The 27,001-nt window shown below is 41.1% G+C and overlaps 1 protein-coding gene across 2 annotated transcripts in view; it reads right to left on the bottom strand.

Moving 5' to 3' along the window:
- The window catches only part of LOC115263159 (Krueppel-like factor luna), a 271,925-nt gene that overhangs the window by 145,580 nt on the left and 99,344 nt on the right, over nucleotides 1-27,001 (bottom strand). For both annotated transcript variants that reach the window (XM_062852639.1, XM_029866087.2), the window contains exons 2-3: nucleotides 2,394-3,114; nucleotides 2,173-2,313 (exon numbers count right to left, since the gene is read on the bottom strand). In XM_062852639.1, the coding sequence (XP_062708623.1) occupies nucleotides 2,173-2,313; nucleotides 2,394-3,102 (850 nt within the window). In that variant the 5' untranslated portion in view covers nucleotides 3,103-3,114. The remainder of the gene's footprint in view (nucleotides 1-2,172; nucleotides 2,314-2,393; nucleotides 3,115-27,001) is intronic.

Genomic DNA, 27,001 nt, shown 5'->3' with positions numbered 1-27,001 from the left:
CATGGACGAAAACGGCTTTCCTGGGAAACTGACTAGACTGATTAAAGCAACAATGGACGGTGTGCAAAACTGCGTAATGGTTTCAGGTGAACTAACCACTTCATTCGAATCTCGTCGGGGACTGCGACAAGGTGATGGACTTTCATGCCTACTCTTCTACATCGCTCTGGAAGGTGTGATGCGACGAGCCGGGCTCAAAAGCCGAGGAACGATTTTCACAAAATCCGGTCAATTTGTGTGCTTTGAAACGCGAAGCAGCAAAGGTCGGACTGGTGGTGAATGCCTCAAAAACAAAGTACATTCTGGTAGGCGGAACCGATTACGACCGGATCCGTCTGGATAGTAATGTTACGATAGACGGGGATACTTTCGAGGTGGTGGAGGAATTAGTCAACCTCGGATCCTTACTGATGACGGACAACAACGTGATTCGTGAAATTCGGAGGTGCATCATCAGCGGAAGTCGGGCCTACTATGGGCTCCAGAAGAAACTGAGGTCGAAAAAGATTCACCCACGCACCAAATGCACCATGTACAAAACGCAAATAAGACCGGTGATCCTCTACGGGCACGAGACATGGACCATGCTCGAGGAGGACCTACAAGCACTCGGAGTTTTCGAGCGACGCGTGCTAAGAACGATCTTCGGCGGTGTGCAGGAGAACGGTGTGTGGCGAAGAAGGATGAACCACGAGCTCGCTGCACTTTACGGCGAACCCAGCATTCAGAAGGTGGCCAGGGCATGTTGCAAGAATGCCGGACAACAACCCTGCAAAGCTGGTGTTTGCAACTGATCCGGTTGGCACAAGAAGGCGTGGAGCGCAGAGAGCACGATGGGCGGACCAGGTGGAGCGTGACTTGGCGAGCATTGGGCGCGACCGAGGATGGAGAGCGGCAGCCACAAACCTAGTATTGTGGCGTACTATTGTTGATTATGTCTTGTCTTAATGATGTTGCACAAAAAAAATGTATGTATGTCGAACCACGGTGCGCCCACCGCACACTCGTCCCGTCGTCGGAGCCCCGCAGAGAGAAGAGAAAAAAAATCGCAAAAATCTAGCAAAGCCAGCGCGCGAAACTTTGCTGCTGCCGAACTACCGCACACTACTAACTGCTTGGCGTCCCGTCGTCGGAGCCCCGCAGAGAGAAGAGAAAAAAAAAATCGCAAAAATCTAGCAAAGCCAGCGCGCGAAGCTCACTGGGACAAAGCCTGCTTCTCAGCTTAGTGTTCTATGAGCACTTCCACAGTTATTAACTTAGAGCTTCCTCTGCCAATGACCATTTTGCATGTGTATATCGTGTGGCAGGCACGAAGATACTCTATGCCCAACGAAGTCAAGGAAATTTCCTTTACGAAAAGATCCTGGACCGACCGGGAATCGAACCTGTCACCCTCAGCATGGTCATGCTGAATACCCGTGCGTTTACCGCCTCGGCTATATGGGACCCTAAATGCACTATGTACAAAACGCTAATAAGACCGGTGGTCCTCTACGGACACGAGACATGGACCATGCTCGCGGAGGACCTGCAAGACCTCGGAGTTTTCGAGCGACGCGTGCTAAGGACGATCCTCGGCGGTGTGCAGGAGAACAGTGTGTGTCGGAGAAGGATGAACCACGAGCTCGCTGCACCTTACGGTGAACCTAGCATTCAGAAGGTGGCCAAAGCCGGAAGGATACGGTGGGCAGGGCATGTTGCAAGAATGCTGGACAACAACCCTGCAAAGCTGGTGTTTGCAATTGATCCGGTTGGCACAAGAAGGCGTGGAGCGCAGAGAGCACGATGGGCGGACCAGGTGGAGCGTGACTAGGCGAGCATTGGGCTCGACCGAGGATGGAGAGCGGCAGCCACAAACCTAGTATTGTGGCGTACTATTGTTGATTATGTCTTGTATTAATGATGTTGAACGAGTAAATGTATGTATGTATGTCCCCTGTAATGAAGCACTTGCCCCTGTAATGAAGCACGCGACCTAAGATTGAGATCTTATTTATTGGAAATTTTATAAGGAATCCGGAAATGCAGAAATATTTTAGGTTTACCGTCGTATTTACGACTAATAGTGGAAAATCTGATCAAAAAGGCGTCAAAACGTTGTAACGTCACAGTAGAATGTGTCCAGTACAAAGAATCAAGAATATTCTATTGCAATCTAAATACTTCACTTACCTGTATGCGTTCGTTGGTGCGCTTTCAGGTGCGAGCTTTTCGTGTAGACTTTTTTACAGCCGAGAAATTGACACTTGTGTATCCGTCGTTTCGAGTCGGGACTGTGATCGTGCTGCCGCTGGTGGTGTTTCGCGCTGGTAACTATCGGTTGCGGAATAAAAACAATGAAAACATTTAGGATATCTGACCCATTTCGGGGCTTGGGATTACGCTTTTATTACCTGCCGATAACGATGCACTTGGGGACGACGTGGAACTCCGCTGGGCGATGGCGGCTTGCAGCTGGGGACTGACCTGTATCACTCGCGTTAACCCGACCGTGCCTTTACTGCTGGAGGTCGTCAGTCGGACAATGGCATTCCTTGGTATGTGCGTCCCCGTGGATACCCTCAGAAAACCCTGATGGTCGAGAAGCGCGATTTCTGGTTCGGATTTCACTGTCGCCGTCAGTTTGCTGCCTATGCTGAGGTGTGATTCCGGTGAGGAGGGAGGCGTTAACGTTGGTAACAGGTCGGAGGTCGTCGCTCGCGCCACTAGCCTCAGTTCGATTGCGTTCTGGTGGTGGAGGTGATGATGCAGGGTGATTTTGCCAAACTTTTCGCTTTGTTCGTCGTAGCTGTCGCTATTATTGTCCTCGTCGTCGTCCGGATCGAGGCGTTCTTTTTTCACCACCACCGCACAACTGAGCGAGGAACTGCTGTCCCACGATCCGGAGCAGGGTGACGACGAGGTGGAAGATGATGATGAGTTTGAGTGTGAGTCTAAATGTCTATCATTTAAATTTAAATCTTCTAAACAACACGAATCTACTTCTACTTTCCAGCCGGAGATAGGTCCGGGCGCGGCAAACAGGTCCCATGGTGTGTCTAGGTCAGCGGGCAGCTTCTTGTAGGTCTGAAGTTTTGGTTCATCTTTCAGGTATCGTTCCATCTCGTAGCAAGTCTGTGAAGGAGGGAGAGAAAACAGCGGAAAACAGGAATCAGTTAAAGTTGGAAGATGGTGACAAATTTGAATGAACCAACTATACAAAAGTTTCGGAAGGACTTTCATTCGCACTATCCATCTTGACAGAAGCGCAGAGCGCACAAGGAATTCAATCTAAATTTCGAAATCGAAATTTACCGGAACCGGTTTTATAACTTTTCTGAGCGATGATAGACAGTTTGGGAGAGACCGGAAAATATAAATCAAAATGTGTGAACTTGGCGAAAAGGAACTTTTGCTGAAGAAAGTTTATTTCATCTCCGCATGTTAATTCAGAACCTGGAAGTTTACTTTCAAGGGATCGGACTGTCGGGGACAGTGGGATTTTGTCCATAAGAAAGGAAGTGTTGCCTCGACATCCCGCACAACATGAATGAAAGGTTTCTTGAATCCTTTGTTAGCGGGGGGACAGTTGGGAAGGGCGCTGAGAGATGGTTGAAAACTTTTGGGGAAGTTTAGCCGGTTTACGTGTTGCATGGGAGCTTTTTTTTCTTTTTTCAACAGATATGCATAGCGAATAACTTAGCAGTTTTGAAAGTAGAAAATATTACAGGTTAGTGAACTTTCCCTTCTTTGGTTTTTTTTTTCAACCTAGCAAATTCTAGTTATGCTCTTCTTCTCCTTCTTCTTTTTGTTTTTTTTTTGCTATTATGACCAATGTATTTCATCAGTTGCAGGTTAAGATTTCTCACGTTCAAACAAACCATTTTAGCAATGAATTGAATGCTTTGGCTGATTTCCGACTCTCCACATCGACCAATATGGCGCCAGTGTCTATACATAAAAATCGATAAAAAGAAAATTCCTAAAATATTGTATGGCAGAAAGCATCTGAAGGCGAATCTCTCGGAATGGAACATAATATTAGAAAAAATACTTGATACTGATTGTGCACAATGATGACCACTTAGTTGCCTATCATATATTTTTTTTTTCTGGAAAAGATATACATTTTGAGAAATTTGAATTTAGATGATTTTCGCCACACAAAATAAAATGATTTCTGCTGACAACTAGGAACATGCCAAAAGACCGCCTGATCCAAGGACAAGGGGACGCAAATCACTACTAAGTGAGGTAATCACATTTCCATTTTTTTCTTACCTTTGAGCCCTTTTTCTACTAAACTATCGCCGTATAATCAATCTCAGCTCACGAATTGGAAGCTAATGACTTCTATTTCTTAAGCTTTCAAGACATGAAATTTGTAGAAAAAAAAATCATTCAAGAAAGTTGCTCAAGAACTCAAATGAAAATTCCTGCAAAAACTTCTTCAAGTATTTGTGATATTCTCACAGTTTTTTTTTTCAAAGAAATTTTTCCAAGGATTTCTTTAGCATTCCTTGCAAGAATTCCTTAGGACATTCCATCAAGCATGCAATCAGAAATTCAACCAACGAATCCTCCAGAAGCTCTCCGGAGTTATCGATAGATTTATCGAAGATTCCTGTTCTTCCAGAATTTATCAAGGATTTCTTCCGAGATTTCCTAGGATATACCTGAAAGATTTTTTTCAGAATGTGTTTCTCAATATGTCGATCAAAAATTCATCTCCAATAATTTCTCGCACGAGAAATTCCTCCTTTGAAAAGTTCTTTAATTCTTTCGAGAATTCATTCAAAGAATTCGCTTTCGAGATTTTAGAGATTTCTTGATTGCTTTTAAACTCCTTTTCAAAGTTTCTCCCAAAATATCTCAGGCAATTGCCCAAGTATTCCTTCCCGGGTAGAGGTGAATGACAAACCAAAAACAAAATAATAACAAATTTTATTATCACAACTTATTTTGACATTCATAACATAACATGTCAATAGCAAAATATGATATCATATCAAAATATGCCATTTGCTTGCCATTTATTCAATGATTTAAAATTTAGTAGAATAACTAGTGAATGTCTGATCTTGCTATCATAACTAATTTTGCAATTGGTGAAATATTGTCAATCTCTTACGACTTAAATGAAACATCGCCGTTTTGGCACTTATTATTAAAATAATGACAAAACTTGAAATTTGATTATGTTAATGGAAATATTTGACATTTGTTTGCAATTACTTCTCATCCGAAAACTTGCAATAAATAACAAAATTTATACTTCTTTTGTTTGCAAAGAGAATAAATAATTGTTTTATTGTTCTGTTCTCAATAACTCAAAAATGGTATATTTTGCAATTTCCAACCTTATTTTTTTTTTGTTCTTGGTTTGCCATTGCAATGTCAAAATTTGACATCCTGTAGTTATTTCATCGAACAATGTCAGTTATTATTTTTGCCCTTTTGTCACTTATTTCAAACAAACCAATAGCAAATTTTGCCATTCAGTAATTCTGTTTTAATGACAAAACTTGCCATTATTTTGCAATTCTCTTCTACCTGGGTTAACTAATGTTTTAATGGTTCGTCAGGAATGCTTCTATTGGTTTAACAAAGAGTTCATACAAGGATATCGGCAGGAATTATTGGTAGACAATTTTTAAAGATTTTTCCCAGAAGTTCCCTCACAGATTAAATTAAGAATTCCTCCGAGGATTCCTCAAGTATTTTTTCGTGAGACCCTCTTAACGTTTTTTTTCAAGGATTCCTCCAGAATTTCTGCAGTAATTCTTTGGTAGTAGTAAATTTTCCCTTTTGGAGTTTCTCCACGGGTATTGCTTGCGATTCCAAGAATTCTTTCAGGGATTTCTAAAAGAAATTTCTTAAAAAAATATTCAAGAATTACTTTAAAACTTTTTACAACAATTCGAGTCTTACTTCTCCAAGTATTCCTTCACGGATTTTTCTTCAAAGAAATCAATTAAAAAAAATAAGCATGACATTCCTTCAATAAGTTCTGCACGAGTTGCTTCTATATGGATTTTCTCAGGAGATTTTCCAATGATTCTTTTTGAAGCTCTCTCCAAGATTCTCTTTGCGATATCACCAGTGGATCATTTAAAGTTTCTTCACGAAACTTTTAATAAATGTCTTTAAAATTTCAATAAGCTCGTTTAACCAAGTATTCCTCCAGGACTTCCGTGAAAAAAATCTTCTAGGGATATTCCCAAGGATCAAGAATTACTGCAGGAAATCCAACAGGTTAATGATAAGGAATAGGATACGATCGGTGAAGTACTAGAAAAAAAGTAATGAGTTGAATTTTTGTATGGTGAGAAGGTCAATTCTCCGTTTCTGCAATGAAATGATTCAAAAAATCGTGGGTATTATGATTCCTTGCTTAACTTCATCCTGTTTGAGCAAAACTTTGGGTAACTGTGTTGTTTAAGTTGCAAGAAATGGAGAAAAAGGCAACACGGTTACCCAAAGTTTTGCTCAAACGGCATCAAATAAGGCAAGGAATCATAATACCCACGCTTTTTGTACCATTTCCATGCAGAAACGGAGAATTCACCTTCTCACAATACAAAAATTCAGCTCATTACTACAATTTTAGTACTATCCGAACGTGTCCTATTCATGTAAAAATTATTCTTTTTTTTAAGATTTCGTTCAGAAAGCTTTTAAGAGTCCATAAAGTAGTAAATGTGAGGAAGCTATTGGGCAGAATTTCGTCAAGAGTACCTTAAAAATCATGCAAAGATTCATTCCAGTATTTCTCCAAACACTCGTTCAGGAATATCTCTGACTTTTTTTTCTCGAATTTCTGTAAGCGTTCTTTAAGCAAAAGCTCAATGCATTCATCTTTAAAATACCTCAAGGATTTTTTTTCAAAGATGAAAGTTTCAAAGATTTTTACAGAAAATCGTGGAAAAATCCAGAGGAAAAATACTTTTTCTCCATTTTTTCAGTAATCCTTCAAGGGTTTTCCACGGACTTTATCAAAATTCTTCTAAGAAACGTTTAAAAATTCTTGAAAGAGTTTATCAAGTATTCCTCCAAGCGTTTTCAAAGAACTTGTCCAGGGATTTCTCCATATTTTTTTCCATAGGTTTCTTCAAGGATTTCTCCGAGCATTCATTGGGGTGCTCATTCGAAGATTTTGAAACTTCAATAATTTTTCCAGAAATTTCGTCAAGGTTTCCTTCAGAAGCTCCCAATAGATTTTTTCCAAGAATTTTTCAAAATCTTGTATGATATTATTAAGCACTTCTTTATTTTTTTAATGATTCTTCTAGGAAATCCTCCAAGAATTTCTTTAAACATTGATTCAAGGACCAATCAAAAGTGTTCATAACCAAATTTCCAGAAGTATCTACAAAAAGTACTTCAGGTAAAAATACATCTCCTGCATTTTTTTTTTAGTAATTCTTCAAGGGTTTTCCACGGACTTTATCAAAATACTTCTAAGAAACGTTTAAAATTTCTTAAAAGAGTTTATCAAGTACTCCTCCAAGCGTTTTCAAAGAACTTGTCCAGGGATTACTCCTTAATTTTCTCCATGGGTTTCTTCATGGATTTCACCGAGCATTCATTCGGGTGCTTCTTCAAAGATTTTAAAACTCCAATATTTTTTTCAGAAACTTCGTCAAGGTTTCCTTCATAAGCTCCTAATAGATTTTTTTCCAAGAATTTTTCAAAGCTTTTATGATATTATTAAGCATTTCTTTATTTCTTTAATGGTTCTTCTAGGAAATCCTCCAAGAATTTCTTTTAACATTTCTTCAAGGACCAATCAAGGAGGTTCTAAACAAGTTTTCATAACAGCCAAGGGCTGAAAGTCTCTTAAATAAAGACAAATCAATCAATCAATTAATCAAGTTTTCATAACCAAATCTCCCGAAGTATCTACAAAAATTTCTTCAGGTATTCCTATAAAAATTTCCTTAGGAATTTCTTCAAAGCCGTTTATCATGCAATACAATATTTATTCAAGGATATGAGCAAGTATTTCTTCAATTGTTATATCGTGAATTTCACATAAGGTTGCTTTTAGAATTCCTCCTAGGAAATTTCCAGGAGGATCTTTTAAAAAATGCCTTCAAAAATTTGCTGAAAATTTTCTAAATGTTTCTCTTTATGGTTTTCCCCAAATATTCGTCAAGGAGCTCGCTTCAGAGACATCCCATGAAATTCTTTCCGGAATTTCATCAGAACTTCCTCCGAATATTCCTTAAGAAATCTCTCCAACGACAGCTCCAAGGATATAATTACTTCTTCATACATTCATCTAAAGTTTTCTTTGATGTTGTTTTCAAAATTACGGTCAGTGATTCCTGAGAGGATGCCACCAAGTATTTGTCCAAGGATTTTTCAGGAATAACTTTAATTATTTATCCAGTAATTTGTTCAAGATCCCAAGATTGTTTGTTTGAATTTAGCTAGAAGTTCCTTTTATCATTTCAAGAATGTTCCTCACAGAATAATTTTAAAACTTTATTCAAGAATTCCTTCAAAATTTATCTTTGCAAATTCATCCAAGGATTCTTCTGTATTTTTTCCAAAAATTCTATAGGGAATTGCTTTATGATTTCTTTCAGAATTTCTATTTGATTTCTTCACATTTGCAAGCATTCTTCTAGTGGTTCTTCCAAATAATTCTCTCGTAAATTCTGTGAAGATTCTTTCAATTATTTGGGAATCTCCGTAGCAATTTCTTCAATGTTTTCAGCAAGCATTTCTCCAAATATTTCTTCCTTAATTTCTTCAATGTTTATTTCAGGAATTCTACCAAAGATGTCTTTAATAAATTCATCAAGAACTGTTTCAGAAATTTTATCTTTGATTTTTTTTTTTAGGAACACTACTAAGGATTCTGTAAGCAATTGCTACAAAGATTCAAAAAGCGGTTTTTTGAACATTTATTCAGAACTCCTCCACAGAAAATTCAAGAATTTCTTGTCAAGATTCCATCAAGTATTTCTACAATTGGTCGGCCTTGAGCCAGAGTGGACTAGGCGACACCGTTGGGCAAAATATAGCTTCTCAACAGATCATTGAGAACAAGAAAATGTTCCCAAATTATTCAGGAATTACATCAAAATTCCTTTGAAAGGATTGACATTATTTGATGGAAGTTTAGTTCCAACAGAACAAACTGCAATTCAACAAATTCTGCAGTCCATTCATTATGTTACAACAACAGTCAGACAGCAACAATCACCATTGGATTGCCAAGTCTACGCATTGGCATATAGGAGGTTGACAATGGCGCAATGGTATTCCCTGAGGCATGAAGAATCAACAACATGTTCAGTTGAAGATTAGCGCATCACATTGTCTGACATCTTGACGCGTCCCACTTGACAGTAATATGAGTAGCTATTACTTCTTCATTATTCATGCCAGTAGCGATACACTGATAAATGAGAGGAGAATGGTTCGGAATGCACTTCATTCTCCTGTTTTCCTACAAGGTTGGCTTGAGTTAAGCAAAAATTACAGGGTATGAATCATTGCATGTTGTCACTTGGCTTTAGATCTTCATTTTCTATGTCACCTTAATTGGCTTATCGCTGTGAGCGGTGGAGGATTTGTTTGAACTAGTTAAGGCTAGATTAATTTGGAAAATCTCTTGGAGGTTTTTGAGTTACCGTTAGGTAAAATGATACTAAGCTGTATGACGTTTGCAACGTCAAAACATCCGCAATTATCCTTACGAAGCCCACATCGTACTTTTTTCCCCTGTCTAAGTTAATTGTTTTCTGCTCATACATTTTCCCTGAAACAAAAAAAGTTTTCCAACACGCAAGTAACGAACACATTTTATAATGGCACTGGCGCAAAAATTGTGCGAGACACAAAACGAGAGTGACACCCGATGGAAAGTTTTTGTCATTAAATGAATTTCAATGTAGCTACCCGAACATTAAAATTACACTCTCTTAAAGCGTAGAACGTAGAAAGAGTCTCCGCAGCACAGCACAAGTCTTCTCGCCCTCCTAGGCTGCCGTGGCGGCACCAAACAAGGCTTTGTGCCAATTTTTGGAGCATTTTAACTGGTGCTAATCGACGCAAGCCGAGGGAAAATGTTTACGGCGTCGAGTCGCTTTATTACGTTTCGTACGGCATCCGGCGTGGTTTAGGAAAGACTGCTACTGGGAGGAATCCGTTGCCGGAACGGATGAAGAAGCGGAAATTCCTGGAGCGTGAGAGCTTTCCTCTTCCTTCCTTTGGGGAGGGGGGGCGTCTGGAGAGTGAGGGGAATGCTGCGGTACTAAGAGTGAAGGAAAGGGGGACTGACGACCTGCAAAGTATGTTGTAATTAGAAATTTTCTTGGATTTCTTGGCGTGAAATGTAGAATGCTGCCAGGCATATGGATTGAGTCATAAAAGCTTGGGAACAGTGCTGAATGTTGTGTTACCGGTACCTTATGGATTAAAATTTTTGATAAGGACTGTGCAATTTATAAAATGCACATTTTGTTGTGCGAAATACTTTGTATTTATTTATTAAGGACAAGCTTGTTAGAAGCCCAAAATGGCCGCCAATGGCCGATTTTTGCACCTGCTCACGATTTTAAACATTTTCTTACTCTTGAGAAAATGGCATATCATAGACCATTGATACGTTGGGAATAGAAAAGATATGTCGTTTTGAATGCATACTGAAGGCTGCAAGGCCACAAACACAAGTTTAATAATTACCCGCCGATAGCATCTATAAGATCGCGATGTAAAACTTACAAATTCTAGTTTTAATATATAGTTTCAAACGTTTATAGCGTTTATATATGGTTTAAAAACGTTTTATAGCGTTCTACCAGACTTTGAAGCGTATCATGTGGTTTAAAGGAGCTTCAATGGAGTTTCCGGGAGGTTTAGTGAATTTAGGGACTGGTAGTAGAGCTTTTTTTTTTATCTGTATTAACGAAATTTTTAGCCCTAGGCTAGTTCATCTCGGGACCCACGCTTTACTTCCTTTCCGAAGGAAGAACTTACATTTTGTGAGTTTGTCGGGAGTGGGATTCGGTTTCAAGTCCTCGGCGTGATAGTCACGTGTTCTAAGCATTCATCCAGGTCCGCTCCCCTTAGTAGAGCTTAAATGGGGTTTTAAAAGGTTCCAAGGAGTCTTGGGATGGTTTTCAAGGAGTTTCAATCTGTTGGAGATCTCAAAGCGCTTCAGAAGAGCTTGAGGGGGGTTTCAAGGGTGTTTCAGGAAGAAGTTAAGATGTATAAGTTGGTTTCAAGGGCTTTCATGGGAGTTCCCAGGAGTTTGAAAGAAGTTTTTGAAGCCTCATTGGGTCTTGGAGAAGTTATAACCCGATTAAGTGAGTTTAAGGAGGATTCTGTATGCTTCAAAGATGTTCCTGTAGGTTTGAAGAATTCAAGAGAGTTCGAGTGAAACTACCGGGGTCCAGATGAGGGAGATTTCAGAGAGGTTCCAAGGCGTTTTATTGCGGATCAGTGGATTCATAAAGATTTATGTAAGCTCAAAAAGGGTTTCAAGGGCATTCAGGAGACTCTCAGGTGAAGCTAATACAGACAAAAAAACCCAAATTAATCCACCTAGCGGTGATAGTGCCTTTCTCGTCAAATATGCTCTCACGACCTTTCCGTCGATGTAAGCCAAAGTGTTCTCAATCAAGCAAAGCAAGCATTTTATCAAAGCCATTATTGAATTGACTTAAAACTTATTGATGGCACATAGCCCGACGTTATGTTCAACGTATAAGCAGAGTTGAAAAATATCAGACTTCTCAGTTGACTGCTTGAGCATCTTCACTAACACTGGAGGCCGATCAATATCAAGACGATACTTACAAGCCAAGATATATTTTTTTACACAATCACAGATCACTTTGCGATCTTCGCCAATAATTTTTTCTGCACACTTTAGGCTATATTTTATTATCATATCATAGGTTACAAAATTGACAAAAAAAATGCAAGCATGTGAAATTTTCCATGTAAACTTCATCCACTAACAGAGAGCGAGGGCGCAACCAGACCATTAAAATTTTACCCAGTAATTTTATACGCAAAAGGGAATTAAAAAACCTTTGTTCGGGGTTGATGCGATTAAATTCAAATTTTTCCAAACAACGTTGACTCATCCTACTGTATATTATCGCCGCATCACCAAATCGAAGTCGCGGCTCGCGTGACATGTGAAGTTGCAGATGCGAAATAAATTTGAATAATTGGCATTGCGCATCATTGAGCTTATTAAGAGATACAATATGCACTCATCCAAATCGAGTTGCGACACTTAAAGCTAAGTAAAAACTCAGTTTTCGCGTCCCAGGTCACTTCTAATTTCAACAAAAAGCATAATATTAACACCTCAGGAATCTGAAATTGTGTGATTTGATGAGCACAGCGAACTGCTAAATATTTGAATCAATTGTTGAACACAACAACGATATGTAGTGAGTATAATCTTTTTGTATGGGGGTTCAATTTGTCAAATTTTGTTTCTCTTACACATATTTATCGTTTGTATTGATTTTGTTCACCGGTAGTCTGTAACGTTGTGTGAGCCTATTTCATAGCTAACCGTTCCTAAGGTTATCAAAAAAGCCGTGGTTTGATGTGTCGCACGGTACATTTGGTCAATTTCGGAGGGACACCCGGAACTGGTTCCGGGGCACTACCGAGTCTCCCAAGTATAGTCTGACACCATTTCATTGCTAATGTTTATTATGTTACTTAGAAAACCACTATTTCATGTATCGCGTGCATGGGTATGGATAACGTTTACGTTTGACCACTTCCAGTGGGACACCCAGAACCGGTTTGGGGACACTACCGGTTGTCTAAAATATGGTATTACGAATCGATCATCGTGTTTTTTTTTTATTCTTAATCACTTAACCTAATTTACAGCTCCTTTGTCCACTAGGGCACTACGTGAGCGATTCCAATTGGACGCTGCACTTACATATTGTACGGCGCCTAAATGTATACTATTCTAATTCAACTAGGAAATCGCGCTACTTGGGCGGTGGCTTCTATATTCGTCTGTTTTCCACTATAACTCAATCAATCTTGAACCAATTGACACAATTCTTGGAATGCGGTGAGATAGGTATAGTATCTACCCGTGTACAAAATTTCAAGTCAATCGGTTCAAAATTGACCGAGTTACAGTGGAAAACAGACGAAAATGACAGACGAAGAAAACCACCGCCCAAGTAGCGCGATACCCTATATCGAACTGGTGCCTTGTGCTGCTTTCACTTTTCTACCCTGTCCACAGTAGAATGATGAGCACGATGATGCTGATGTGTGGCTCTTGTTCCTTTTCCAGTCCAATTGGGGGTCGTCCATTATGAGTTGCGGTTCGCCGATATCCAAGTTTCCGGGTCCGTTAGAGCATATGCTCCAAAGAGGGTCAGGTGTCAGCTGCTCTCGGGAGGAAGAGCAACTGACGAAAAATTGCAAGTGCCGGGGCTGGGACCGAACCCATGACCATCCGCTTATGAAGCGAACGTGTGGACCACTACGCCACGGGCCCCGACAATCATCGTGTTATCGAAAAAGTTGTTATTTGATGTACTGTTAAACCCCCCGTATTAATCACTTCTTAATACGACTCTTTTTAATTCGTACCTCGCTCATTCAACATTTGTCGAATTAAAAAATGATCAAATGTCACAGTTATATACAGCGGTCTTCGAAGGAATAGTTCACAAATTATGTTTATACAAAAAGCGTTGTTCGATTTGAATTAAGAGCTCTGGGATTTTTTTGTCCGGAAGTGTAACTTTTTCTATAGTAAATCCTATGCAAACTTTGAATCGCTTGCGCTAAATTATAGTTCCACCGATTGCTCTGAAATTTTGTACAGTTCATATGGGTCCAAAATAAAAACCAAAAAGTCGACTGGAGCGTTGATTTTTTTTTTCATACAAGCGTGTCCCATGCACGAATGATACGATATTGTGCTGTTACTCACACCCGAAGCAAATCTTCGTGCAGCTGCTACTTCCGGAAGTTCACATTTTGTGCTATCTGACACCTGATCCATTTGGTGATCAACCACAGTGAATTTCGGAAGCCAACAGTCATAAAATAAACAAGCTTTCAATTCATACTACCACAATATCTGTAGGATTTGTGTTCAAGAACGAATCCGAAAATCTAAACAAAAACTAAAATAGAGTTAGTTTGTCGAATTAAAAGTTTACCCCGGTAATTTGACAGCAATCATTGTCGAATTAGCGTAGTTTTATGGTATCACACGTATTGGTTTGGTTCAATTTCTCATTATACCACTTCCGGCAGGACACCCAGAACCAGTTCCGGGATTGTACCGATTGTCCCTGATGTGGTCTCAGACTAGTTCCATGCCAATTGTGAATCTTCTTATTTTTCTTTATGGCTCGACGACCCCACTGGGACTTGGCCTGTCTCTTTAGTTATCAATTGAAGGGCTTTTTTGCCTGCCATTGCATTAATTTGTATATTGTGAGGCAAGTACAATGACACACTATGCCCAGGGAGTCGAGAAAATTTTCCAGACCGGAACAGAAATCGAACATAACCTTAACCACTAGACTAACTCCAATTGTGAATCAGTTTTCCTAAAAAGTCGCGAATTGTTGTACCGTATGCATGGGTGTGGTTCATTTTTGCATTTCGTCAGTTCCGACGAGATACTCAAAACACATTCCGGAACACTACTGGAAGTCTTAAATGTGACCTATTTTCTTGTAGACCGTTCTTCGCGTTATCGAAGAAGCCGTTATTTAATTTGATGCGTGCATGCGTTTGGTTTCGTTCTACATTTGACCACTTCCGGCGGGCCACCTGGAACCGGTTTCGGCACACTAATGGTATTAAAAGCAATTTTATGTGTCGCATTTATGGGTTTGGTTCTCCTTTACACTTGACCACTTCCGGCGGAACACCCGTAATCGATTGCGGAACAGTATCGGTTTTCCCAAATATTGTCGGAAACTTTTTTTTTGCTAAATCAAGACACCGGAAAAGCCAGGATTTGATGTGTCGCATGCATGGGTTTGGTTCACTTTAATATTTGGTTACTTTCGGCGGAGCACCCGGAATCGATTCCGGAACAGTATCAGTAGTTTCTGATATTGCCTGAGCCAATTTTCCTGCTAACCGTTCATCAGGTTATCCAAAAAGCCGCGATATGATGTGTTGCATGCACAGATTTGGTTCAGTTTCTTATTTGGCCATTTTCCTGCTTACTGTTCACAAAGATATCGAAAAAGACGCGGTTTGATATGTCGCATGCATGGATTTAGTTCAATTTTATATTTGGCCACTTCCGGCGGATCACCTGGAACCGGTTCCGGATCAGTACTGGTTCCGATATGTTTTGAGAATATTTTCCTGCTTACTGTTCATTAGGATATCAAAAAAGCCACTATTTGATATGTCGCATGCATAGGTTTGGGTAACTTTTATACTTGGCCACATCCGACGGGACACCGGAACCGGTTCCGAAACACAACCGGTTCAGATATGGTCTGAGACTATTGTCTTGCTTACCGTTCATCTGGTTTTCAAAAAAGCCGCGGTTTGATATGTCGCATGCATGGGTTTAGTTCGCTTTTATGTTTGGCCACTTCCAGCGGGACGCCCGGAACCGGTTCCGGGACACTACCGGTTCAGATATGGTCTGAGACTATTTTCCTGCTTACCATTCATCAAGTTATCGAAAATGTCGTAGTTGGATGTATCGCATGCATGGGTTTGGAGCGTTTTCATATCTGGCCCCTTCCTGGGGTACCGGTCCGGAACACCTAAATGGCCATAACTCCGGAACGGCTGGACTGATCCGAACCATTTTCAATAGGAAACAATGGGACCAGATTCCGCGTCGAATGAACCGTCGGTCATTAAAATCGGTTGAGGTTTACTGCCAAAAAGTGATGTGAGTTTTTTTGTACACATACACACATACACACATATATGCACACACACACATACACACACACATACACACACACAGACAACACACTCGTCGAGCTGAGTTGAATGGTATATGTGACTCGACCCTCCGGGCCTCCTATCAAAAAGTAATTTTTGGAGTGAACATACAGCCTTTCCAGTACACTTGGTGTACGAGAAAGGCAAAAAAATGAAGTTTCAGGAGAGTATCCGGGGATTTCAGAAAATGGGGTTTATGAGGCTTCGGGTGAGTATAAGCGAAGATTACAAGGATTCAGAGAAGTTTCAAGGCATTTTAATGCATTTCGCAATGGAATGCAATGCAAGATCTTTAGGCCGAAAATATATTTAGGCCGAAAATGTGTTTGGGGTGACAAGATGTTTGGGGCTGTCCATAAACCACGCGGTCATTTTTTTGGGACTTCTCACCCCCCCCCCTCCCGCGTGGCCATTGGACCATACAAAAATTTTTATTCGTCCATACAAAATGGTCATCGGCCGAACCCCCCCCCCCCCCCCCCCCCCCTCATGACCACGTGGTTCATGGACAGCCCCTGTTGGCCGAAAAGGTCAAGGCCGAATGAACAATGTGATCGTTTCTCTGGATATTCCAACCCCAAACAACCCCCCCCCCCTCCTCGTTGTCTTTTGTAATACACTGGAACCTCTGTTTACCTCTTAAAAAGAGGGAAATTTATGCATAAATAACGTTTGGGCTTTAATTAGAGAATCTAGTTCGCGAGAACAGGTCTTGCTCCTGGGTAGTTGAGGTGGGGCTAAGGTGGTTTCCAGAAAGTTCCCAGAGAGCTAAAAAAGGGGGTTCCAAGGGGCTTCAAGGGCGTTTTAAGGGGTTGTTTCGGGCGATTTGAGGAGTTCTGTCAAGATTTTTTGGTGTTTTCATGGGATTACGGGGAATTCTGGGGTATTTCATTGGTATTAAGTGGGTTTCAGGGGCATTCCAAGGGGCTTTAGGGATAATTCAAGGGGTCTCAGGAGCCTTTTAAGGGCGTTGCAAAAGGTTTGAGGGGCGTTTTAAGGTGTTTCAGAGTCTGCTCTGAAACTTTCTGAAATGCCTCAAAAACCCCCCTTAAACCCCCCGAGGACCCCATGTAACGCTTCCGAACGCCTCTGAATCCCCCGAAAATGCTCCGAAACGTCTTGAAATGCCTCCAAAATCCCTCTAAAACCCCCTGGGACCTCATGTAATGCACCTGAGAAGCTCCCCTTTAAAACTTCTCCGTAACGCTTCCGCAAGGCTTCTGAATCCCACCGAAAAGACACTGAAACGTCCTGAAATGGCTTCAAAATCCCCCTTAGACACCCTAGTACCCCATGTAACGCACCTCAGAAGCTCCGAACACCCCGGAAACTCCTCCGTAACGCTTCCGTAACGCCTCTGAATCACGCCAAAAATGGTCTGAAATATCCTGAAATGCCTCAAAAAATCCTCCTAAACCAAAACACCTAAAAACGCCTCCTTTACGCCTCTGAAACCAGCCTAAAATGCTCTGAGACTTCCTGAAATGTTTCCGAAACCCCCTTAAGACCCACTCGGACCGCATGTAACGCACATGAGACCTTTGGAAACACCCAAAAACGAACCTGTAACCTTCCTTTGCTCTCTTCTGTGAACACCCCTTGGCCACCGTTGCAATAGTTCCCGTCATTATTAAATATTCTTATGCACAATATTGGTTCTGAGTAAAAAAGGTGCATACATCAAAAGTGCATAAAAATAACATGCATAAAAAGAGGTTTTAGTGTTATCTATTCGGCCTAATGACTTATTCGGCCTAATGACTTATTCGGCCCAATTACGCATTCCTAAGTCCTATTTGGGCGAACAATCCCTTCGATGTTACAGTATTTTGCGGCCACCAGAGATGGCATACATACACTGATAAACAGCTCTGCGTACACATTAGACTGGCCCAAATACAAAAATGTCATTCGTCTCATACAAATGTGGGCCGGTCTAGTACACATCTTTAATAAAATGTGCACCGCTCTGTTTTGCTACGAATGTGGATCGGCAACAAACACACATCGCTCAGTGGTAAAACTTTGCGTGAGAGTGCGAATGTGTAAGTTGCCACAACAGCTGCTACGGAGTTTTTCCTTATTTTGGCAAAGAGTGGAGGGGCGCTTAGTGCTTTAAACATTGATAATGGGAGGGGTTTAACTACCAAAACCTCTCCCTTGTGCACGGGCTTGTTTCAAGTGTTTCCAGAGCGTTTCAGAAGAATTTCATAGAGTTTCAGCGAGATGCAAAATATAAATCCCGTACTCAATTATATGCAAATTTCTATCGCAATGCGGAATTAGGTACGCAACCAATCGCACCTATGTTTTTCACGTTGGATGCTAAAAGAGACCGAAAAGGCTTTGCTCCAAGGAAGAAGTTTGAATGAAAGTGCCATGATAACTGTTAACAGTTTTGTCACAATTTATGTGAACTGGATATAACATTTAATGCAGAAATCTGGTAGTTTATTTTTTCTGAAATAGTTCAAGGGCTTTCCCGTGGTTTTATAGTGGATTCCAAGGACTTTCAGTAGATTTGTAGAATTTCAAAAAGGTTTCAAGGCGGTCCAAAGTTTCAAGTGGATTAGGAGATCTCAATAATCTCAAGATACGCTAAAGCGCTTCAGAGTTTCTCAGACAGGTTCTGGGGGTTTCAAGTGGAATCCCGGGAATCGACAGAAGTCGCTTGGATTATAATGAGGATTTGTAAAGGTTTCGATGTGTTCAAAACATATCAAGACATTTCAGGGCGATTGAGGATTGTTCCAAGGGCTTCAAACGGAATCAATAATGCTTAAATGTGGTGTTAGAGGAGTTAGAGGGGTTTTAGAAATGATTCAAGGTTCCTAAGTGTTTCAGATTTCGGAAGGCTTCAGGGGGTTCTTAAGATGTTCAGGGAATTCAGAAAACTTTCAAGGGTTTTCCGGTGAGATTTTAAGCCGTTTTAATTGGTTTCAAGATGCTCATGGGGGTTTCAAGAACTTCAGGAGAGTTTGAGAGAAGCTTCCGTGGACCGGGTTAGGGGAACTCCAGAGAGGTTTCAAGGCGTTTTATTGCGTTTCAGTAGATTCATGGAAGTTCGGAAAAAATCAGATGAGGATTCAAGGCTTTCAGTAGACCTGATGGGGCAGTTCGAGAAGAGTTTCAGGGACTTCAGAGGGTTCCATGAGGCTTCAGGATAGTTTGAAAGAAAGTTTCGGCGATTCAGAGGGGTTTCAATGCTTTTAAATGCATTTCGAGGGAATTCCGAGGGTTTCGTGACGTTTAAGAGCAGTTTAAATGGGTCTCACCTTAAGGCATTTCAAGAGGTTGCATACATGCAGAAAAATGACGCTTACAATAAAATAAAACAATAAAATGCATGGTTGATTTTCAAACTGAGGATTCACCTATTCCAAAGTAATATTTCAATGTTCTTACTTATTATTTATCGATGAAAAAACACACAATTTACCATTTATAAATATAACGTTAGAAACTTCATTTGTTTCTACAAAATGGGGACCACAAACTTGGCCCGGAAGCACTCGCACATCTTTAGAATTCTCACCCCAACTTCACTACAACAAAGAAGGCGTAGCAAATCCATCACCCAAACTTTCAAGTGCAGTTTTGGCTGTGATGGATGACTCGCAGGCACTCAAGACAGCATCCACAAAACGTTGGTCGGTTTCCCCTTTTTGTCTTTTTTATTCATTCTAGGCTATGTGTACCATACGGCACCGATTGATTACGTTCTTTTTGTTTTCATGCATGCTCACTTCTGACTAAAAATAGAAAAATAAGAAACAAAACAAACAGCGCTTCAGTCCTTTGTTTTTCGTAGGATGAAAATGGGAGCCCCATGCTTTATAAGGGAACCAATACCCTACTTTCCATCCGCTTGCTGAGTGTCTAAAAATAGATTTAAGAGCTGCCGCAGAAGCTGCCGTCACCAGCACAATCACATTCCGGATTTGTTGGCGACAAAAGTGCAGTCGTTTAAAACAAACCGCTATTTTATGTTGAAACTACAAAATCTTTGTTACTTCTAACAAACTGTCAAAAAATTCGATAAATGAAAATATTTGTATTATCAAACAATGGATCAATACAGTCTAAACTTGAAATCAGTTCAAGCCACCCTTCTTCCTCTACCCCTCCACCCCCTCCCAACTCCATATTTACTTAATAGAGATAAACCAATAGAATTTACCTAAATGGATTCTATCTAAGTGCAGGCTCAAATATATGAGTATTCGTCGTAGAAGCGTTATCTTATGCGATTTATGGTGCACACTATTACGATGTGATATAGCATCTTATGTGATTAACAAAAATTAAAAAAATCAAATCTTGTCATCGAACTGAAATTGGCTGATATTCTAATTCACCTCAGTAGTGTTTGTTAACATGCGCTTGGTTTACCTGCGCTGTGCAAGTTTATTTTCGCATTTATGCGACTTAATTCATACACCACTTTAAACTTTTTTTATCTTTTCTATTTATTAATTTTGCATTCGCACATAACAGCACTCGCCGTACCTGTATGCGATAGTGAATTTGAACAGTATTTTCTACGATGTACAGCGACTCCTGGTTGTCTGGGAATAATAACTATTTTTTTAATGTAGAGCATTTTTGTGTCCGTCAAAAGAATGGAAAGCTCTTATCTAACAACTAAAACGTGAGCTCTATCTCAAAAAGAATAATTTTCGTAAATTTCTTATACTGGATGCAACCACACTATAGTGTTTGTGCCTGTCAAACGATGCTAAAGTGTGGAAGTGCTTAAAGTATACTTAATTGAAAAACAAGCTCACTTTGATGCTGGAAAAAGGGAAAGGACCTTAATGTTCATTTGCATTGAGGTAGAATTGGGAATCATACATTGCATAATTTTATAGTATCATCCGGCCGATAACACTAAATACAAAAGCCGTCAGAATCCTTACAAGTTTTTTTTTTGTTTGATCAGCTAAAATTCAAATTAGTTCATATTCATTGGATCGCGAAGTAACGAATTCGTATGACCAATAGGAAGCAAATCCCATCCAAATCCGGACAAACCGTTGCAAAGCAAATGTAGAATCACATGTAAAAAAAATATCAGCAAATAAAAGGACGCAGGGAAAATGAGAAAAACCGTCAACCGAGAAAATGGAACACAAAATGAGCAAACGTCACCCGTTCGATTCGGAACCCAAACATACGGAGCCTGACTGAGTCTGAGCGGACACCAAAGCAGCTGCAGCAGTAACAGCACCGCAACCCGACGGCGGTCATTGCCACCACCACGCGCACCGCACCGGAAGTACAGCATCAACATCAGCAAAAGTCGTAATATCCATTTCAATGTAATTTCACACTTGTCTTCATGGGGATAAAATGCGGAAAAGCTTCTCGTTTCTTTTTTCTGCGTTCCATCTATCGCTTTCCCAGCAGTCCCGTCCCGATCCCATCAGCATCAGCAGCACAGTGTCAGCGTCGTCGGTCGTTGTGCTGTAATTTGCACATAACAAACCCCGAAGAGTCCGACTCAGCAACAGCAGCAGCAGCAGCAGCACGTGTAGAGTAGGTATCAGCAGCAGAAGGTCGCTCGATCCATGCATCCGAATGGAACAACGATATATAGGGTCACCGCAGAATGTGAACGTGTGGGTGGGTTTGGAACGTACGATGATGGTGCCGAAAAAAAGGAGCTCAGTAGTGGAGGATTCAACTGGAAGTGAAACCAAACCGGGGCGGGGTGGAAAGGCACTGACTGACTGACTGGCGTAGGTATTGCGCAAAATGAGCGTGTTAAAGTGGAACGATATTGCGGCAATGTGGGCAAGATATGCGCGCTTGGGTTTTCCGAAAAAGGGTCGTGAAAATTTCATGAGACGTTACCGCAGCGGGAAATGGCATAGAGGTGTAACATTATACGAGGTGGTTTATATTAATTAGGATTTTCTCGGGGCTTTGGTATCCGTTTCGGTTGTAATCAGTGTGTTTATTGGTAAATAAATAGTTGCGATGTTATTTAGGGGTACTGTCAAGTCAATCTCAGAGGTATCCTCTAAATGTCTTAAGTGCATTCCAAAGCACGAAGAGAAATCTGAAGTAAAATGGGGCTTATCGACTTTGCAGGATCCTTATCTCTAGGACGAAATGGCTGAGATTTTCTCCAACGAAGTAAATTAAGGATATGTATAATGAAGCCGTCTATGTGATAAACGGTGCAGGAACTTTTAGTAACACTTTTTTTTGACTACTTTTGACATATCGCATTCTAATGTCTGTCATACAATGACTGAAAACGAAAATGATCAATAGGCGAAAAATGCTCTAGAGAGAAATCTACTTAAGCGGCGCCATTTAGCAGCTAGGTACAGGGGGTGGCCAAAATGTTTGGGATAGGCAACTTTTTTTTCTCTCACAAAAAAGTTCAACCTGCTATAACTTTTCATAGAGTGCATCAACAAATCTCAAATTTTGACTGTTTCTCAACCTATTATATGTGCATCATTGGTACAAATTTGGGCTCGATTGAATAATGTTTCACAAAGTTAGAACCGTTCGGGTAAAACACTATTTTTAGACAACTCATTTTTGAGTTGTCATATCTCGGAAACCAGTGGGCCGATTTGAATAAAATTGTAAACGTACACTAATAATATGTATATGCTTCACAAACTATTAAAACATAGGTACTTTTTAAACGTTGAAAAAAGATATCATGGATTGACACTTTTTGGATTTTTCTCGAAAAAATGTAATATTTTTACATCAATGCCAATAAATTTTAGTATTGATAATCAAAGATTTTTCACTTCTGTTTTCAAGTTATCTCTAATCAGATATATTAGAGCCTATTTAGAATGAAAAAAAGAACACATTTAGTAATTGTTGTGTGGTATTGTAAATTTGACTTATTTTTCTTTATATGGATTAAAATTTCAACCCGGTACACTGGAACCTCTTTTTATGCACATGGCTGGGACTGCATAAATTAAAAATGTGCATAAATTAAAAAAGGCATAAAAAGAGGGAAATTTATGCATAAATTAAGTTTGGGCTTTAATTAGAAAATCTAGTTTGCAAGAACAGATCTTGCTCCTGGGCAGATGAGGTGGGGCTAAGGGGGTTTCCAGAATGTTCCCAAAGAGCCCAAAAAGGGGGTTCCAAGGGGCTTCAGGGGCGTTTTAAGGGGTTGTTTCGGGGGGTTTGAGGAGCCTTAGAAGGGTGTTCTGTCAAGATTTTTTGGTATTTTCATGGAATTGCGGAGAATTCTGGGGTATTTCAATAGTATTAAGTGGGTTTCAGGGGAGTTCCAAGGGGCTTTAGGGGTAATTCAAGGGATCTCTGGAGACTTTAAAGGGTGCATGAGATTTGAGGGCCGATTTAAGGTATTTCAGAGTCTGCTCTGAAACTTCCTGAAATGCCTCAAAAATCCCCCTTGAACCCCCCGGCGACCCCATGTAAAGCACCTGAGAGGCTTCGAAACCCCAGAGAACTTCTCCGTAACGCTATCGTAACGCCTCTGCATCCCGCCGAAAATGCTCCGAAACGTTTTGAAATACCTCCAAAATCCCCCTTAAACCGCCTCGGGCCCCATGTAACGCACCTGAGAGGCTCCGAACACCCCAAAAACTCCTCGTAACGCTTCCGTAACGCCTCTAAATCACGCCGAAAATGGTCTGAAACATTTTGAAACGCCTCCAAAATCCCCCTTAAACCCCCTCGGACCTCATGTAACGCACCTGAGAGGCTCCGAACACCCCAAAAACTCCTCGTAATGCTACCGTAACGTCTCTAAATCACGCCGAAAATGGTCTGAAACATTTTCAAATGCTTCCGAAATCCCCCTTAAACCCCCTCGGACCCCATGTAACGCACCTGAGAAGCTCCAAACACCCCGAAAACTTCTCCGTAACGCATAAGTAACGCCTCTGCATCCCGCCGAAAATGCTCTGAAACGTCTTAAAATGCCTCCAAAATCCCCCTTAAACCCCGTCGGATCCCATGTAACGTACCTGAGATGCTCCGAACACCCCGAAAACTCCTCCGTAACGCTTCCGTAACGCCACTAAATCACGCCGAAAATGGTCTGAAACATTTTCAAATGCTTCCGAAATCCCCCTTAAACCCCCTCGGACCCCATGTAACGCACCTGAGAAGCTCCAAACACCCCGAAAACTTCTCCGTAACGCATAAGTAACGCCTCTGCATCCCGCCGAAAATGCTCTGAAACGTCTTAAAATGCCTCCAAAATCCCCCTTAAACCCCGTCGGATCCCATGTAACGTACCTGAGATGCTCCGAACACCCCGAAAACTCCTCCGTAACGCTTCCGTAACGCCACTAAATCACGCCGAAAATGGTCTGAAACATTTTCAAATGCTTCCGAAATCCCCCTTAAACCCCCTCGGACCCCATGTAACGCACCTGAGAAGCTCCAAACACCCCGAAAACTTCTCCGTAACGCATAAGTAACGCCTCTGCATCCCGCCGAAAATGCTCTGAAACGTCTTAAAATGCCTCCAAAATCCCCCTTAAACCCCGTCGGATCCCATGTAACGTACCTGAGATGCTCCGAACACCCCGAAAACTCCTCCGTAACGCTTCCGTAACGCCACTAAATCACGCCGAAAATGGTCTGAAACATTTTCAAATGCTTCCGAAATCCCCCTTAAACCCCCTCGGACCCCATGTAACGCACCTGAGAAGCTCCAAACACCCCGAAAACTTCTCCGTAACGCATAAGTAACGCCTCTGCATCCCGCCGAAAATGCTCTGAAACGTCTTAAAATGCCTCCAAAATCCCCCTTAAACCCCGTCGGATCCCATGTAACGTACCTGAGATGCTCCGAACACCCCGAAAACTCCTCTGTAACGCTTCCGTAACGCCACTAAATCACGCCGAAAATGGTCTGAAACATTTTGAAATGCCTCCAAAATCCCCCTTAAACCCCCTCGAACCCCATATAACGCACCTGAGAGGCTCCGAATACCCTGAAAACTCCTCCGTAACGCTTCCGTAACGCCTCCAAATCACGCCGAAAATGGTCTGAAACATTTTGAAATGCCTCCAAAATCCCCCTTAAACCCCCTCGGACCCCATGTAACGCACCTGAGAAGCTCCAAACACCCCGAAAACTCCTCCGTAACGCATAAGTAACGCCTCTGCATCCCACCGAAAATGCTCTGAAACGTTTTAAAATACCTCCAAAATCCCCCTTAAACCCCCTCGGACCCCATGTAACGCACCTGAGAGGCTCCGAACACCCCGAAAACTCCTCCGTAACGCTTCCGTAACGCCTCTGAATTACGCCGAAAATGCTCTGAAACATTTTGAAATGCCTCCGAAATCCCCCTTAAACCCCCTCGGACCCCATGTAACGCACCTGAGAAGCTCCAAACACCCCGAAAACTCCTCCGTAACGCATAAGTAACGCCTCTGCATCCCGCCGAAAATGCTCTGAAACGTCTTAAAATGCCTCCAAAATCTCCCTTAAACCCCCTCGGACCCCATGTAACGCACCTGAGATGCTCCGAACACCCCGAAAACTCCTCCATAACGCTTCCGTAAAGCCTCTGAATCACGCCGAAAATGATCTGGAACATCTTGAAATATCTAAAGAAAACCATCCTCAACCAAAACCCCTAAAAACGCCTCCATAAAGGCTTCGAAACCAGCCTAAAATGCTCTAAGACTCCTGAAATGACTCCGAAATCCCCTTAAGACCCACTCGGAGTCCATGTAACGCACATGAGACCTTCGGACACACCCAAAAACGAACATGTAATCTTCCTTCGCTCTCATCAGTAAACACCCCCCGGTCGCCGTTGCAATAGTTCCTGTCATTAATAAATATTCTTATGCACAATATTGGTTCTGAGTAGCTTTCCCTCTTTTTATGCAGGGCATAAAAAAAGGTGCATAAATTAAAAGTGCATTAAAAAAACATGCATAAAAAGAGGTTTTAGTGTATAACTTAATTTGCTGTGAGAAAATATTACATTTTATAACGTCATAGTAAGTATCAATATATTGCTGATAAACGTTAAAAAATTCATTCAATTCAGTTCACTGGTTTCCGAGATATGACAGTTCAAAAATAAGTTGCCTAAAAAATAGTGTTTTACCCGAAGGGTTCTTATTTCGCGAAAAATTAATCAATCGAGCCCAAATTTGTACCAATGATGCACATATAATAGGTTGACAAACTTGTCAAAATTTGAAATTTTTTGATGCTCTCTATGAAAAATTACAGAATGTTGATTTTTTTTGTGGGAGAAAAATAGTTGCCTATCCCAAACATTATTGCCATCCCCTGTACTTATACAAATGCATGACCTTTCGACTGATACTAATCGGTAGGCAGTGCCTGAGGCACTCGACAAATATAAACAATTCTTCTCCCGTTTTGACAGCATATGTGTGTGAGGGAGGCTCATCTAATCCCAATTGAAGGATGTTCAGATTCTGAAAAGAAACAAACCATGTGCAATAGTGGAATCGTGTTTAATTTTACGCCATCATGCGAGGAAGACAGTCAAGTAGCTTTGTAACTTGGAGGAATAAGCAATGTCCATAAAGCGAATTCGGAGTTGTGGGTTCGATTTCCACCAGAGCAATGTGGATTTCTTTTTACTATTTAAATTCATCGAACATCGTGCTTCTGTTGAGTACATGGATGCCAGAGCATGCCAATATGGAAACGTATTCCATAAAACAAATATGTATTACTTCCTAAGCCGAAAAAAGTGAAATACTGAGATCGACTTAAGAAACATTTTTGCTTTTCTCGTACACTAAGTGTACTGGAAAGGCTATATGTTCACTCCAAAAACGACTTTTTGATAGAAGGCCCGGAGTGTCAAGCCACATATACCAATCGACTCAGCTCGACGAATTAAGGTGATGTCTGTGTATGTGTGTATGTGTACAAAAAACTCACATCACTTTTTGGCAGTAAACCTCAACCAATTTTAATGACCGATGGTTCATTCGACGCAGAATCTGGTCCCATCGTTTCCTATTGAAAATGGTTCGGATCGGTCCAGCCCTTCCGGAATTATGGCCATTTACGTGTTCCGGACCAGTACCCTTGGAA

Source organism: Aedes albopictus, chromosome 2 (genome assembly GCF_035046485.1).
Source record: "Aedes albopictus strain Foshan chromosome 2, AalbF5, whole genome shotgun sequence".
Taxonomy (NCBI): domain Eukaryota; kingdom Metazoa; phylum Arthropoda; class Insecta; order Diptera; family Culicidae; genus Aedes; species Aedes albopictus.
This window is presented reverse-complemented; position numbering and strand designations above follow the sequence as displayed.